General features: G+C 39.3%; 2 protein-coding genes across 4 annotated transcripts; one reads left to right on the top strand and one right to left on the bottom strand.

Annotated features, from left to right (window-relative positions):
- Positions 1 to 631: 631 nt before the first annotated feature.
- Positions 632 to 6,034, bottom strand: ube2kb (ubiquitin-conjugating enzyme E2Kb (UBC1 homolog, yeast)). Its single transcript, XM_071505320.1, has 7 exons — positions 5,710 to 6,034; positions 4,725 to 4,818; positions 4,563 to 4,621; positions 3,473 to 3,555; positions 3,277 to 3,376; positions 2,893 to 3,021; positions 632 to 2,346 (listed from the first exon to the last, which is right to left on the bottom strand). The coding sequence occupies exons 1-7, from the start codon at positions 5,770 to 5,772 to the stop codon at positions 2,272 to 2,274; spliced, it is 603 nt and encodes a 200-aa protein (XP_071361421.1). The 5' UTR covers positions 5,773 to 6,034; the 3' UTR covers positions 632 to 2,271.
- Positions 5,462 to 13,422, top strand: smim14 (small integral membrane protein 14). Of its 3 annotated transcripts, none has more exons than XM_071505323.1 (5): positions 5,462 to 5,598; positions 11,042 to 11,140; positions 12,073 to 12,121; positions 12,280 to 12,434; positions 13,113 to 13,422. In XM_071505323.1, exons 2-5 carry the CDS (start codon positions 11,066 to 11,068, stop codon positions 13,149 to 13,151), a joined length of 318 nt encoding a protein of 105 aa, XP_071361424.1. In that variant the 5' UTR covers positions 5,462 to 5,598; positions 11,042 to 11,065; the 3' UTR covers positions 13,152 to 13,422. The 3 variants fall into 3 exon arrangements, with proteins under 3 accessions (XP_071361424.1, XP_071361422.1, XP_071361423.1); XM_071505321.1 differs by lacking the exon at positions 5,462 to 5,598 and adding an exon at positions 8,696 to 8,864; XM_071505322.1 differs by lacking the exon at positions 5,462 to 5,598 and having other exon boundaries at positions 10,937 to 11,140.
- Positions 13,423 to 15,201: the final 1,779 nt, after the last annotated feature.

Below are 15,201 nucleotides of genomic sequence, written 5' to 3'. Positions count from 1 at the left end.
GCTGATGCTTGCTTCCAAGGAAACAAAAGAGGAAAATAAGTCTCAATCCAAATGGAGAAACCGAGATGCAACAGCCCCGTTTTTTTTTTGTTTTTTTTTTTTTAATGCTTTGTCATCGTGCAATATTGTACATAGTGAGAACACCAGGAGGAGGGGGGGGGGCTCTTTACTTTTTTTGTCCTTTCTTTTTCTTACAAAATATAGATCCAGCCATCAATGGTGCACTCTAGTGATAACAAGACAGCTCATTATCAAGGACCTGACTATTTACAAGTAAAGGAGATCGTGTGTGCATTCTGTCCCGACTATGAACTTATTTTATTTGGCTCTGGCTGGAAACTCGTTCAATGTCAGCAGAGATGGTTGCATGATTACTCCATGTAGTACTGTAATATGCCACTGTGTTGGTAGGGACTGAGCTAGAGGGCAAGCAAAAGGAAGATTGTGTCTTTTTAAAGAAAAAAAGGCCATGTGTGAGGATGTACCAACACCCCACTTCTCTATATACTAAGCATTTCTTTACAGTTCATGTACCTCAAATCAGAATGTGTGAAAACACTGTACAGGCCTGCTACCTGCTTCATAGAATAGCAGAGGAGTTCCAGCCTCTTTAACGACTCAAAAGACATCATTCAAAGACAACCTCGATGAGCACTTTATTTGGCTGTATAGTAAAGCATGCCTGGGAATATAGGACGTCACCTATATTACCTGTATATATGGCCAAGGTTTTGATTGAGTACTGCTGCACTACTGCAGTGATAAAGCTTCCCCTCAGGACTGAGGGGGTGAGCAAATCCTTATCTGTGCCTATTGTTGAAAATGATTGCTCTGAAATGAGTACAAAAAAAAAAATAAATAAATAAAACCACTGCATTGCAAACTCAAATCCTTAATAACTTTTCAGAACCACTCATTTCTTCTTGAGGTGTGCCAGACATCTGTTCAGAGCAGAGGAGTAATTTTTCCAGCGAGATACTCGTAAAATCAACAGAAAAGGCTTTGGTTCCCTACTGATTTCACGCCAAACTGGGTGTGCTTGAGTGGTTTATCGAGCAGAAGTTCCAGGTGTCTCTTTCCACAGATTAGAAAGAGTCTTGCGAGCTCCACAAGTCTGAAGGGATGTTGAATCAAACAGACACCCCCATCACCACATCATTTAGCCAAACAAAATATAAAGGCAGCGTAGAACATGCAAGGACAATAAAAGACACACGAAAAGGTTGGATTGTGGTTTAGCAGAGAAGGTGGCATGTAATGACCTTCAGGGGCCAGAGCTGGCTGTCACCTCCTGTGCCATTAAGGCCAGGATGTTGGCTGTGCCACCTATAAACAACAACCTTAAAGAGACAACACAACAGGACATTCCCATCAGGAGGGGTTCTCATGGGTCACAAAAGCATAAAAAGATCTCCTCCATATTGTTGTAAACTAGGCATAGTTTATATTTAAAATAATTTGTTTTACAATGCCATGTAAGAAAAAAAGTATATCCCCATTGTATTTTCAAATTTACACGCATCTATTTACAGATAACCTTTTTCTTCTGTGTATGTGTGCAGATGTCTGAGGATGTCTGTGGGATCTTTTCTACTTTTACAGACAGAAAGAAAAGCATTTGTACATCCAAACCTCTGCAGATGATTGAAGCATCTCTGATTAACTGTTGAGGAAGAATCCGTGACACTGCTCATACAGGACACTATCCAGTCAAGTAAATGTAAATCCAGCCAGACCTTTTACAGTATTAAATGTCCATACGAGAGAGAATAATCTAACACAAGGTCCAACTTCCTGCTGAAAGAGTACATGGTGATGTGCTGTGAGAGCAGTATGCAGGATTTCCTTTCAAATTTTACCCTGGAAAATCCACCAGGCGTTGGCAGTTACGTTTGATTCTTTGCAATATTAAGGAACACGAATTTGTGAAAAAAGTTCCAGAGCCAATATGTTTAAAAGGCATGGAAGACAAGATGCATGGCTGAAAGTTTTCAGGGCTTATTACAAGGATACACTTTTTTGATTTTCTGAGACTCAGCAATAAGGGACATATGGGATCAGACAGGCCACAGTGTAGTGTGCATATTGGTGATTGTGGTGCTACCAGTGTTTAGTTTGTAGCAAATGAACGTTGTTATAAAAAGAAGACTCAGACTGCTGTGGTGGATGGGGTGTTGTCTGTGAAACAAAAGGCAAAGGCGGAATGTGCCGGGGAGGAGCTGATGCTGTGATGAAGGGAGTCGGTTTGGGATCCTCACACCTGGCTGGCTCTCAGTTACTGAGGAGCAGCTCTGTCGCCGTTTCCACATCCCAGGATTTTGAAGACAAGGCCGCTATTACTGCATTCTGTATGTGAGTGGAAAGACGAATAAAAAAATAATCGTAATCTGTCATTTGTAAATGTCAAGCTCGTAAAAACTGAAAGAACGACTTAAAGGAAATAAGTTGTATGTACTTACAAACACCAACTGTGAATCTTATGATACAAGTGAGAGAAACACTTGAAATGGTAATTAGGTCTGAATAAAATGGGCCTTGTTATGAGTACATCTTTTGATATTTACTTCAAGGAGCCTACACAATGCCTTTTCACTCTGACTAGCATGCTGTCAAATATGGCAGCAACTAACATTTATTTTTAGTAGTAGATTAGTCTATAAAATGTCAGAAAACTGTCGAAAAGAGTTTATCTTAAGTAGATAAAATCCAAGTCCAAAGTGACATCTGAACAAAGGGTCCAAAACCCCCAAATTTTCAGGTTTACTATCACAGAAGACGAAAATAAATAAATTGTTCAAATGATTCATCAGTTATCAAAACTGCTGCCAATTAATTTTCTGACAATCAACTGATCATTACGTCTCTACAATGAAAAAAGAATATGGTTCTGACCTTATCAAAGCCCATGGCACAGAGTTTGTCTATTTTACGTGTGTAGTCGGGACTGGAGACAGGAGCGCCAGCATAGACGTGAGACCACAGCCTCGCGGTCTGTTTGAACATTTCTGGGTTCTGCTTATACTGAGGATGCAGAGAGAGAGAGACCTCAGTAAGCATGGTTAAATTTTTTTTTTTTTTAAATCAGCAACAAGTGAAGGAACAGAGAGACAGACTGTGTGTTTAGATGCCTCTGACCGTTCACAGAACAACACTGACAAAAACATGACAGCACCAGACATTGTTGCAGGAATATGATCCTACCAAAAGTTCCTTTGTTGTACTCGGGCTGCGCTTGGCAGTATTACTGTATCAAACAACACAAAGTGTCTCTCTCACCTGGTTGGCTACTACTGCATCCTGTGGATCATCTGGTTCTGCTGCAGCAAGGAGAGCCTGTAGAGACAAGAGCACTGTCCGCAGTGTCATAGCTGCTGCCCTGGGTGACACAGATCAAAAGTTGGGTTTTTTTACTTGTCTAAATGCTGGAACACTGAGCACTATAGGTCAGAGGGTTCAAACATGTCTCACTCACCACTGGTCTTTTAAAATGTCCAGACATATTGCTCCTGTCACAGAACTTATATTAGGGTGCCAGATCTTAGTGATGAAACGTACCTAAGGAAGACAGATTTCAGAGGTTATGTAGAAACTAGGAGTGAGGCAACAGCAAAAAGGAAGCAAGTGTTGGTTACACCGGACACATTTACACATTTAAAGTATCGTCATTTGTCAGGTATTTCTTTCACTGGAGAAGACAGAAACAGACATTCTTCCCTGGTTATTTTATCCATAAACAGCTTCAATAGATTTTCAAGGAACTTTATTATATCTTTTGCATATATATTGCACTATAAAATATCAAATGCTGTCATAGAGGATTTCAGAATCCTGGTCTTCCAGCTTCCTGGATATATATATATATATATATATATATATATATATATATATATATATATATATATATATATATATATATATATATATATATATTTATATTTATATTTATTTTTTTTTTGCAGTGTCCAGGTTTATGTTCATCTATGTAGAGGTGTGTCTTTGATTCCTCAAGATCTCAAACACTATCTGTTCTGTCCCTTTTAAGTTATCGCTACAGTGAAGGATAAATCAGTTTATTTTTCTATTGCGAGGACTCTGATTGATTTGGCTTCTACATTTGATCACCAGTAATTCCCTAATACTGGAGAAAAAAATACTGTTTCGCCCCCACATTGTTAGTATCAGACTCTCATCTTTCATCGTAGCATGCAGATTCTCACTGTATAATATATTACTATAGTATTTCTTTTACCAACAAATTATTGTGTAACTTGAGTTAGAAACCTGTGCAAATGCCAGACAGTGATAAGAAACTTGAATAACATGTTTACAAGCCAGAGTATTCTGCTTTCTACCACAGTAATTCAATTGGCATATTTAGGTTTTTCAAAACCAGATTAAAATATCAAGGTTTATGAGACCAGAATATGATGTTTACTCCAAAACCATGATTCTAACAAGGACAACAGTGTGTGTAAAGGCAAGAGTGAGAGAAGGAGGCAAAGGATATACAGCAAGTACTCAAGTTTCACAGAGGACTACATGAAAGATACTGAAGCATATACCTTTGGTGGGTTAAAAGGATAGGTTTCTGGGATTTTTATTTCAAGCTGATACCTGCCACCTGGAAAAAGAAAGAAAAACAACAAAAATGTTTTATCATGAGAATTAATAACATTTAAATCTTGCTGCGAATATCTAAGCAAGCAAAAGGCATGTGGTAATACCTTCATATGGTGTGTCTGGAGGACCTGCTATCTCCCCCCTCAGCTCTGTGAAGTTCTCATCCACCAAATCTACTTTTATCTGGTTTTTACTTGTCTGTAAATTGGGACAAATGAGAGGGACACAATGACATACCCTGGTATTTATGAACTCACAGGTCTCAGCCTGTGTCCTGACATGTCTCTGTCAAGTATGAATTCACACACAAATGTGGAACTACAGACATGCTGGCTGTTAAAAGAAAAGTAATTGTCATGTTCTATATTAAAAAATAATAATAACAAAGTCTGTTTGCCACAGAGTTTCACAGAAAGCATTAGGACACTTGCGTTAGCAACAGAGATAGCTTGCTAGTAGAGCCAATCTAACAAAAGTTAACTACAAACCCATAATAACGAGGCTTGGCAGACAAAACACACACTTTGAATATCCACAACCCCTCCACGTTGAAACCAACAGCTGATTAATGTTTAATAAGTCTGTGAAGTTGGTAAACATTATAACACAACACCGCAAGCTAATGCTAACTGTGGAGGAGGTGTCAAAATAACGTTAGCAAGCTAAAGGCTGCTCAACCATGTTGACAGTAACTGAATTGACGTTAGTAAACAGATACCGTATCGTGGATGAGGCGTGTGCTGTGGCCCACATACGCCAGGTTTATTTTAGTTAAGTAATTAGCCAAAGGTATGCGGTATTGTATGTTAGACACAGAGGGCCTGTCAAATTGATCCCCGGTGTTTCCTGAACACACCCACCTGACATAACCGGAGAGCCTCGGCCAGATACTGATAATCAAGCTAAAGCTATAGCTGAAGTTCTCCTGCTGAGGCCTGACCTACTGCTACACAGGACTGGGACCCGACGTTAGCAAAGGTAATTCAGGTCTGCTGACACACTACATTGTAATAGAATTGAAACAATAAAAAAAAAAAAGACGGAGTTGCACTTCAGTAAAGAAAAAAAAAGCCTGTAACGTTACCGCACCTCTTCGCTTTTGAGAACTTCTTTGAACTCCCGCTTGATCCTTTGAACCGCGATGTTAGCCATGGCTGTGTCCGCTGCTGCTGCTGCCGCCGCTGCTGCCTGGAAGCGATAGACCCGGGGCCTCTCTCCCTGTGTTGTCTGTCTGTATGGGGACTGTGTGCGCGGTGCTTTCCACAGTTATGTAGCCCTCCTTTCACTTTCACCGTCTACTGCTTCTTTTCACTTCAGAGGCAGCTCACCGTTGCCGTCGGACTGCCTGCTGCCTGCCTGCCTGCCTGCCAGCGGACAGCGTCAGTCAGTCAGTCCAGAACATGCACACACAGTGCGGCTAAATACAGTACAAGCTGGAACTTTCATTAATGAACTCCGGGGGTAGAGTAACATGGGTGTATGTTCTTTTCAAACCTGCCCTCTGGACATTTTTCATCATGTGCTGAACACATCTGATTTCCAGCGCTGTTACCAGTCAGTATTTATAAATCTGACTGTGATCTCTTGTGGGTATTTTATTTATTGTTTTATGAATTAGAATTAGTGGCAAAAAATAAAATTTAGCAAAGGAAGATCACAGATTAGTACCACTCTCTGATAAGGCACAATTGATCAAATGGTTATAAGCTGTAATAAATGCTTTATTCACCGTTAATGCATCATTTACTTCTGCTTTATAGACCTGTTATAAACCATTGCTAAGGACAACTTTTGGGTTGCCAGATTGTGGAAAATCCTCCTCCAACATAGCACATGTCATTTTAGTTCTTTAATTCATTAGGGAGACGTTTCCAGTGGAAAATATGATACAACTACGCAACAAGATTATCTCCTCCTCGAGATGACACAGCATGATAATTCTGCTTACACATTAATGGATAAGTGATAATGATCCAATAATATTATATAATATGAAATATGAAATTGTGTAAACCATTTCTCACTTTACATGATATGGAAATGTTTATTGACCATCACATCCAATAGCATACTTTTGACGGACTGACAGACAGGCTGGTCAAAAGGCATGGCTACAGTTTAATGTAATTAACCTTCAGCAAAACAATCTAATTATATATTTGTATAATTGACAGTGATGGAGGATGTATTCTGATCATCAACTTGAGAAAAAAAAATAGCCATAGTACAATTAAAATACACAAACACACAAACTCTCTGCGATCTCATTGCTCATTGGCCTCCAGCTATGATGTCATCTTTTAATAAGATGTCTAAGGATGGCCATCTGTGAAGTGATTAACAGTCTTCCACTTGTGTTTTAGACCCTATCCCAACCGAGCTGTTTAAACCCTGCTACCATAGCCTCTCCCAAGAAACAATGAGAATAATAAACTCCTCTTTCTTCCCCATTGCTTTTAAAACATCAATGATCAAACCTTCCCGCAAGAAATCCAGTCAGGGCTACTCTGAGTAGAATAAGTGTAGACCCATTTCTAATCTCACCTTGCTTGATAATCTTTTAGAGAAACTAGTTTTTAACCAAACTTGATATTAAACCAATAACAACATTTTAGAAAAGCTCCAGTTCAATTGTCAAGCAAGCCACAGCACAGAGACTGCCCTACTGAAAGTTGTGAATGACCTAAGAATTACCATGGATTCTAACAATGTGTTTGTCCTCCTTGTTTTAGATCAGTGCTGCATTCCAAACTATGCACCATAAAATTTCAACTGATAGAACGGAGAAATTGGCAGGTCTCTCTGACCATGTTTTAGCTTGGTTTTACTCTTGTTTAACTGAAAAACTTTTTTACCAGTCTGGGTCTTTACATTTCAGAGACCCATAGTATTCAATATGGTTTTCCACAAGGAAGCATTCTCGGCCCAATATTGTTATTACTATGCTGCCACGTGGACACATTATTAACCATCACCATGACAATTACCATTTTCATGCCGATGATACACAATTGTTCATCTTTGTTTCCCCAAATCACCCCAGTCCACTGCTTGCTCGTTTGTTTTCACTGACATTAATATATGGATGGATAAATGGATTTTTTTTTTTTTTAAATTAAGGAAATAAATTATTTTTAATAGGAACAAAAGCAGCAATAGAAAATCTGTAATGCATGATATCTCAGAAAACAAAGCACAAATCACAAATTTGGGGGTGATCAGATCTTAACTCTGACTTGCATTTTGATAAAGTCATAAAACCAAAAAACCATCCTTTATTCATCTTCAAAATATTAGCAAAGTTAGATCTTCTTTTTTTTTTTTTAATGCTCATTCTTGCTTTTTACTGAATTACCTAAAAGAAAACAATCTTAACAAAATCAAAGAAAATAAATCACATTACACCTCTTCTTAAGACACTGCACTGGCTACATGTACCTTTTAGAATTGATTTTTAAAATTCTTTTACTTGTTTATAAATCTATGGTACATCCAGATCACTAAAGTCATCCTCTGCCTTTCTTTTAAATGTTCTGTTGTATGTTATGTGTTCCATAGAAATACCAGTGAAGCAGCTTTTTGTTTTTATGTGAAGCACTTTGTGCTACATGTTTGTATGTAAGTTGCTATATAAATAAAGTTGAGTTGGGTTGAGGTAAAAAAATAAATAAATAAAACAATGGTTCCTCTGATGGACTTTGAACACTTTTGGAAATTGGCTGCATGACATCTGAACCAAAGTTCATTTATAAACAGTTTATTAACATTTACAACCGCAGACTTAATTTTGTATAACCATTTATTAATTTATACATAGAGTTTGACTGGCTGTTTATATGAGTTCAGTTTCATTTTACCACCCTATATGTGGTTAAACTGCTGTACAGATGTTGGAACTCTTCATCTGCCTCTGTATGATGACAGACAGCTGGACTGTTTGTTTACAATGCAGACGTGACAATCGTTCCTTGCTGTGATTGGCCCAAAGGCCCGCTCGTCAAACTTCTGGCCCAACAAGAAACGTTTGACCCGCCCACCGCGGAAGGTCCCGGATGTGCGTCGTGAAGAATAGCTGGCTGGTTCACGTGTATTAAACAAAACACAGACGGTCGGTTGACATGTCTGAAATTTAACGGTGTCGGTGGAGAGTAGCAGTGCAGCAGCGGCGGCGGCGGCAGCAGCACCTCCACCTCCCGGGGCCCTTCAACGACAGGAGACGTTTACTGAACATCGACGAAGCTCGAGTGAGTGATTTGTGTTTCGGTGCCGCACGCTGTCACATCTGTCTCCAATCATATGTTCATGAGAAGGACATGGCTGTGAGTTTTCTCCGGGTGTATTAGCTAGGTTAGCAAGCAGCTAGTCCAGCGTTGGCGGAATCGGGTCGAGAGCAAGATGCTGAACTCGTGGGTTGGTTCGGGAAGAAGTGTTGGGGGCTGCCTTTGACTGGATTTCTGCAGGGTCGAGTTAAACTGGCCGCCTGGTTTGTTCGTCACTATAGAAATATGCAGGCGGCCACCCACGGAAAATATAACGTGTATATGCTCATATGGCAGCTGCAACTGTCTGTAACTGAGTCAAATGTGTGTAAGATAAACGCATGCATACTGTGTGTGTTTACATTTGAGCATTTTGGGGTCGAGCAGAGTGATCGATACTTAATCGTTCGACCACTGACCTTAGAAATGCACTGGTTAAATTGGTAGGCTTACATGATTTTTCATGTTATTGTTTCATCGTTCAGCTAGACAGTGGCCGGACCGATATAACAACCGATATTGGCATATTGTTGTGGGTACAAATGTTTACCAGAATATAACAAGAAGCTGCTAAACAAAAAAATGCTTAAGATATGTTTAAGGTTATGTAGAAACAGTGACTCACAACTGAACATAACTTTATTGTCAGTTCGTTAATATACAGACCTGTGCAAAGGTTTTAGGCACTATAAGTAAAGAGAAGACGCTTTCAAAAATATTGCTGTGGATAGTTAACTTCATACAAAGTGCAGTAAACAGAAAACCCTAAATTAAATCAATATTTTGTGTGAACACCTTTTCCTTTAAAACAGCAACAATTCTCCCAGGTACACTGGCACGCAGATACTTTTCAAAGGTGCTTGGCAGAGAGGTTATTCCAAACATCTCTGAGAACTCGCCACACCTCCTCTGTGACTTCACGGCTGTCTCAGTGTCTTCTGTCACTTCATGTGATCCCAGACCATCTGTTTCAGGACTCATTGTCCTTCTTGCGTCTGAAGATAGTTCTTTATAACTCTAGCTGTATGTTTGGGATCGTTGCTATAAATTTGGGACCAATTAGACGCTTCCCTGATGGAACTGTGTGATGGCTAAGACTGTAGACAGTACTGTACATTTTTCAATAAATGAGAAGAAACTGCAGAACAGAAATGCTAAAGATATGTTTAAGGTTATGTAGAATCAGTGAGTCAAGACAACTTTATTGTCAATCCATCCATATGTAAGGACACAGTACGGAAGACATTTAGTTTCTCCAGACAGAACAATGCATAAACCTGTTAATGTACAATATAGTTTGTAATAGAAACAGTTTATTTTTAAAAAGAAAATGTATTGCTCTGTATGTATCATGGTCACTATTCTTAAACAGCTCTTATGCTGGGTTGGAGTTATGATCATTTAGATTTTCTGACTTGTAGCAGTCATGTCAACTTTGAAGTTGTAATTATGACTGGGAAACAGATTTTTCTGAAAACTCAGACTTTAGTCCTATTTGGCACAGCCTAATACAGAAAAGCCAGAAAACAAGAAAAATGGATGCCTTACATGAGCCAAAGACTCCTGTTCACTGTATTCAAATTCATATTTGATGGATACAATTTTTTTTATATTATCAGTGCTCAGTATTTTAATCCTCACACGCCAACTTCATAATCATACAACCATCTGGATGATGTGAAGGCTTGCAAATGTGAAAATCTTTCCCATCTCTTCTATCCATCTCAGAGGATGTGAACACATCATTAGCCTATAATGGGACTCCTAACTAGTGTTATGTTGAAGGCAGGTATACAATAAAGGCATTTATGTATTTATTTCCTAGTTCTACTTTCAACTTTTAAGGTAGTCTCTATGAAATTACATTGCTGCAGAGCAAAAATGCAATGACGTTTCGTGTTACCTGGCAGTTTATGGTTGAGCTTGGCATGTCCTGTTACAGCTAGAAAACATAAATACAGAGAGAATTGTGACAGCCTTCATCTAGACTGCATGAGCTCACAGAATCTGCAGACTGTCCTAACTGAGCAGTCTCCTCCCCCTAATCTGCGTGTTCCTGTGAAACGACAATAGAGCACAGCACTGACAACAGGCAGCATTAGGTTTCTCTCACTTGTTCATGCACATCCTAGTTAAATACAGTACTTTTGTTTTGTTCCAAGGTGGACAACACTGTCTGTTGAGAGATGGCAGAGGGAGGCTTTGACCCCTGTGAGTGCATCTGCACCCAAGAGTATGCTATGAGGCGTCTCATCAACCTGGTAAGTACTGGAACTGAGGGGCTTTCACTGTGCCTTGAAATCTAGGTGACAGACTCCATTATGACATTATGAGTTGAGGTGCAGGGACAAGTCAAAGTTTTTCCAAGTTTGCAGCGTGAAGTGAAAATATCTCCTGCTGATGTCGAGTGAAGGAATCAAAGAGATTAACAACGGTGAGGTAAATGAAAGTATCTAGAGAAGCAGGGTAGAAGGAAATGAAAAGCCACCCAGTGACACTGAGCCAACATATCCTGGTTCCTGCTCAGTGTTTATCTTGAGAACCGATCAGCTCTGCCACGCAGGGACGTTTTCACTCTCTTGCACTGTCTGTCTGGTTTGCTCAATGCAAACCTGACAACAGACAGTGTTCTGGCTCCTCTTAATGAAAAGTGTGCTGTAAAAGATGAAGTAAAAACTGTTTCTGAGGGGTATTAAAGAGTACCGCTTGTAGTTAAGTTGTGTCACTGTTCATGTGACCTCATTGGCTCTTTGTGCACAGGTGTAACTTGCATGGCAAGCTGTAGTTGGCTCAGAGCTTGAAACCACCCTGGGGGTTGTCTGATTTGCTTACAGCAGGAAAGGGTGTTGTCCAAATAATGAAAGAATTTGCACAGCTTTTTTTTTCAGTCAGAAAGCTGCAGTATTAGAAAGCAGGCAAACCTCAGATGGTTGATTCGCACCATCCACATGTGAATGTGTGCCGTTGGGAACAGCTGTGAGTGGGTCATATGTTTGCATACCTGATGTAATGAGGAACTCGCAAAGTTTTATTAGCATTGTCTCTAACCATGTTTCTCTCCCCCCAAATGAGGGCAGTGGTAACCAGAGTAAATAATGCAGTCATTAAAGTCACAGAGTAGGAAAATGTATGACATTATATTTCCTTCTCTTCGCTCACATCTACTTTATTTCTTCCGTATTTTGTCTTTCAGCTGAGGCAATCTCAGTCCTACTGCACAGACACAGAGTGCCCTCAGGAATGTATGTATGACCACTTCTTCACGTAGCTCACGTTAGACCTTCTGTTTTTCATAACATGTGATAGCATGTGGAAGCATGGCCGCACTCAAACATGTTTTCAAATCAGAATTGTTAGTGTAGGTTATGTGTGTGACGTACAAAGATGTGCATGTGTTCAGTGCCAGGTCCTAGTGGGCAAGTGGGCGGAGGAGGTGACCTGACCCTCCCCATGGTTCTGATGGGATGGGTGGTGGTGGCTCTGGTCCTGTTCCTGCTGCGCCCCTCCAGTCTCAGGGGTCCCCGTCCCACAGGCAAACCCACTGGACCCCGCAATGTCAGTACTGACCACACATATTTTATATCACAAACAATGTCATCTCACATGTAGTCACTGCACTGTCTTGGTTTGCCTGGTCAAGAATCCCGTGGACAATGACTCACAATGTAAGAGAGAATGAGAATCTGCTTCTCATGAAACTGAATATGACATCATTTGTGGATTTAAAGAGTCCAAATGCAAATTCAATTTAATAAATACTAACACTGGGGAAAAAAAAGAAATGAAATGTATAAATTATATAATAGTATAATATTGAAGGCTGTTTGGTACTTAAATTGCTATATGCTAGTTATCATTTCTGTTCTGCAGTTATTTAGGCATTGACTACATTTATAGATCTTATATATAGTTATTTTGGCATACAAAAGCCTAAAAAGAGAAAAAAAACTTTGTGCACAGCGTGGACTTCACAGAATGCTAGTGCTGGCAAAAAAATAACTTTAGTATTTGAGTATTTTTCATCAGATGTTTTCCACGCTGTAAGTTACAGCTAGCACCAATTTTAAATGTAGTCGAGTATTTTACAGTTGCTTGTTTTACAGTTCCAGGTTGTGAGGTCATTATTTTTAAAGATGAGCAAAACAAGGAACCAGAAGCTATATGTTTATTCTGTGAGACAAAACTAGAGTTATATTTGTAACAGTGATAATATCTTCCTGTCTTGGGTTACAGAGCGATGGAAGAGAGCCCCCAGCTCCTCCTGTTGACTAGCAGCGGAGCCAGACTACCAGCACTCTTCCACCTGCTCTGACTGGAGCTGCACAGTTAGCTAGTAACTATGACCAAGACAGCATAACCTCCCTGTCAACCTTCATACATATATATTGTGCTTTTTTTCTTTTTCTAATAACACAGCATTGTTGGGTAGATCTGTCTTTGATTCTTCTTACTAGAGCCCAGCTGATGCTGGATTGATGAGGCCAATGCAGACATGATATTTGAGTGTTTCAAAATGTTCTTTTTTTTTTTTTTTTTTTTTTTTTTTTTTTTTTTTTTTTTTACACAAACACACAACATAAACAGTGGTGGCAGTTTTTGTAATAACCACAAACAAACATACATTAAAAAATCTCTGCCAACATATATGCTGATATAATGTACCTGTGATAAGGCCATTCGGGCCGGCAATATCGGCATGTTGATGCATCAGTTGGGCTTTACATTTTACTTCGCCACATCTTTAATCCAGAGGTGTGGCATCCTTCTGAGTCAGTTCCTTTTCTCAGCTCTGGTGCAGACAGATCTTCAGGGGCTCAGACATGAGTTCAAAATGAAAGAATGTGTCACATGGTCGAAGGAGAAGGGAGAGGGGCACCAGAGAATTTTTTTCAGGGCAGTTAAATTGTTGTTCTGGTTTTTGCTGAGTAATGAAGTGTGGCAGGTTCTTTAGACTCTTTGAAACATTCCTCTCTTTCCACTTTACAGTTACAACTCTTAACAGTGCCAGTAATGATGACATATCACATTTAATAGCATATTCAAACCAGCACAACGACTGACTTTAATAGATTTATTTGCTTAAATTGAAGTCTGAGTTAGTATTTCATGCACAATAAGATGGCATATTGATTTTAATGCGGTGGATTCATATTCTGTGTTTACATCCAGATTACATATTCTCCTGAGCCAGCAAATAGTCAGATCTCTCATATACTATAAACTATATTTCCAAGAGCATACTTGTCCCTTTATATTGATTTTGTTTTTTGGCCAAGTCAGAACATGTTTTGAACACAACAATGACCTTATAACGTTGATATGGCAAACAGTTGCTTATTTAAACATCCAGCAGTCACGGAGCAACATGAGCATTCATTCGGAGTCGTGTCTGTATCCACCTGATGAATATAAGTCCGATATTTACTTTTCTTTTCGCTCTGTTTTTGGTCTCTGTTAACCCCTGAGGGAAATATCGGGATCTTAGCTGCTAAATGCTCCACTGTATTCACCAGCCAAGTATCTAACTGGGTTAGTGCTGAGCAGGTAGTGCTCAGCGGGTTTTTAGAGCCTTTCTCTGAAAACAGCTGCCCAGTGTGTCTGAAAACACTGCGAGAGCGGTGAGGGTGTACCAAAACAATAAGGTTTTTAGCGAGACAGCTAAACAATGAGCTGAAACTTGCTATAAAACTCTGTAAATTTGGAGCTGCAGATTCAGGTGATAAATCTCTGTATGTTCATCACTACCAGCAACCCCTTTTACATAGTTTTCACATTGTTTTCACATTTCCGTTTGATACATTTTCATCCTGAAAATATGGATTATATCCACTTTAAATATCAGATGGTTTGGTTACTGTAGTATAAGTGATGAAGTGGGTAATTCATTTCCAATAGGTTATTGGTTATTGTATAAAATGTGAACAAAATATTTGATGCACAAAACAGATGACAATTCTTCCCCTCGGTCAAGAGTCTCTTTGAAAGATTATATGAAATAAACTCCAAGCAAACAGGGTTACATAGGTCTGGTCATTTTAAAACAGTATACTCAGCACAGACAATAAGTTTTAATCATTTTAAGATGATTGTGTGTACTGTAATTATTTTGTGATTGAAATTGTTATTGTATACTGACTTAGCAGTCGAGAATCATATTTTATTAGCACTTTTGTTGTGGTATGTTGATTCATTTGGATGGTGTGTTGATGTAGCTGTCTTAAAATGGTGGCCTCGTGGGGGTGAGGGCCTGTTCTTCTCTTGCTGAGAATCACAGCAGTCTGATTAATGGGAGCAATCCAAAGTTTATACTTCACAACTAATG

Source organism: Trachinotus anak, unplaced genomic scaffold, assembly GCF_046630095.1.
Source record: "Trachinotus anak isolate AG129_WGS33_773 ecotype Australia unplaced genomic scaffold, CSIRO_AGI_Tana_v1 ptg000019l, whole genome shotgun sequence".
NCBI classification, from domain to species: Eukaryota; Metazoa; Chordata; class Actinopteri; order Carangiformes; family Carangidae; genus Trachinotus; species Trachinotus anak.
This window is presented reverse-complemented; position numbering and strand designations above follow the sequence as displayed.

What these genes read in the sequence shown, in the direction of transcription:
- ube2kb (XM_071505320.1), bottom strand. Translation starts at nt 5,772, where the DNA reads ATGGCTAACATCGCGGTTCAAAGGATCAAGCGGGAGTTCAAAGAAGTT. An exon ending in TCCAGACACACCATATGAAG is followed by an intron (nt 4,622 to 4,724) that starts GTATTACCACAT and finishes TTCTTTTTCCAG; the next exon opens with GTGGCAGGTATCAGCTTGAA. An exon ending in ATCCTTTTAACCCACCAAAG is followed by an intron (nt 3,556 to 4,562) that starts GTATATGCTTCA and finishes TGTCTTCCTTAG; the next exon opens with GTACGTTTCATCACTAAGAT.
- smim14 (XM_071505323.1), top strand. Translation starts at nt 11,066, where the DNA reads ATGGCAGAGGGAGGCTTTGACCCCTGTGAGTGCATCTGCACCCAAGAG. An exon ending in CACAGAGTGCCCTCAGGAAT is followed by an intron (nt 12,122 to 12,279) that starts GTATGTATGACC and finishes GCATGTGTTCAG; the next exon opens with TGCCAGGTCCTAGTGGGCAA. An exon ending in AACCCACTGGACCCCGCAAT is followed by an intron (nt 12,435 to 13,112) that starts GTCAGTACTGAC and finishes CTTGGGTTACAG; the next exon opens with AGCGATGGAAGAGAGCCCCC.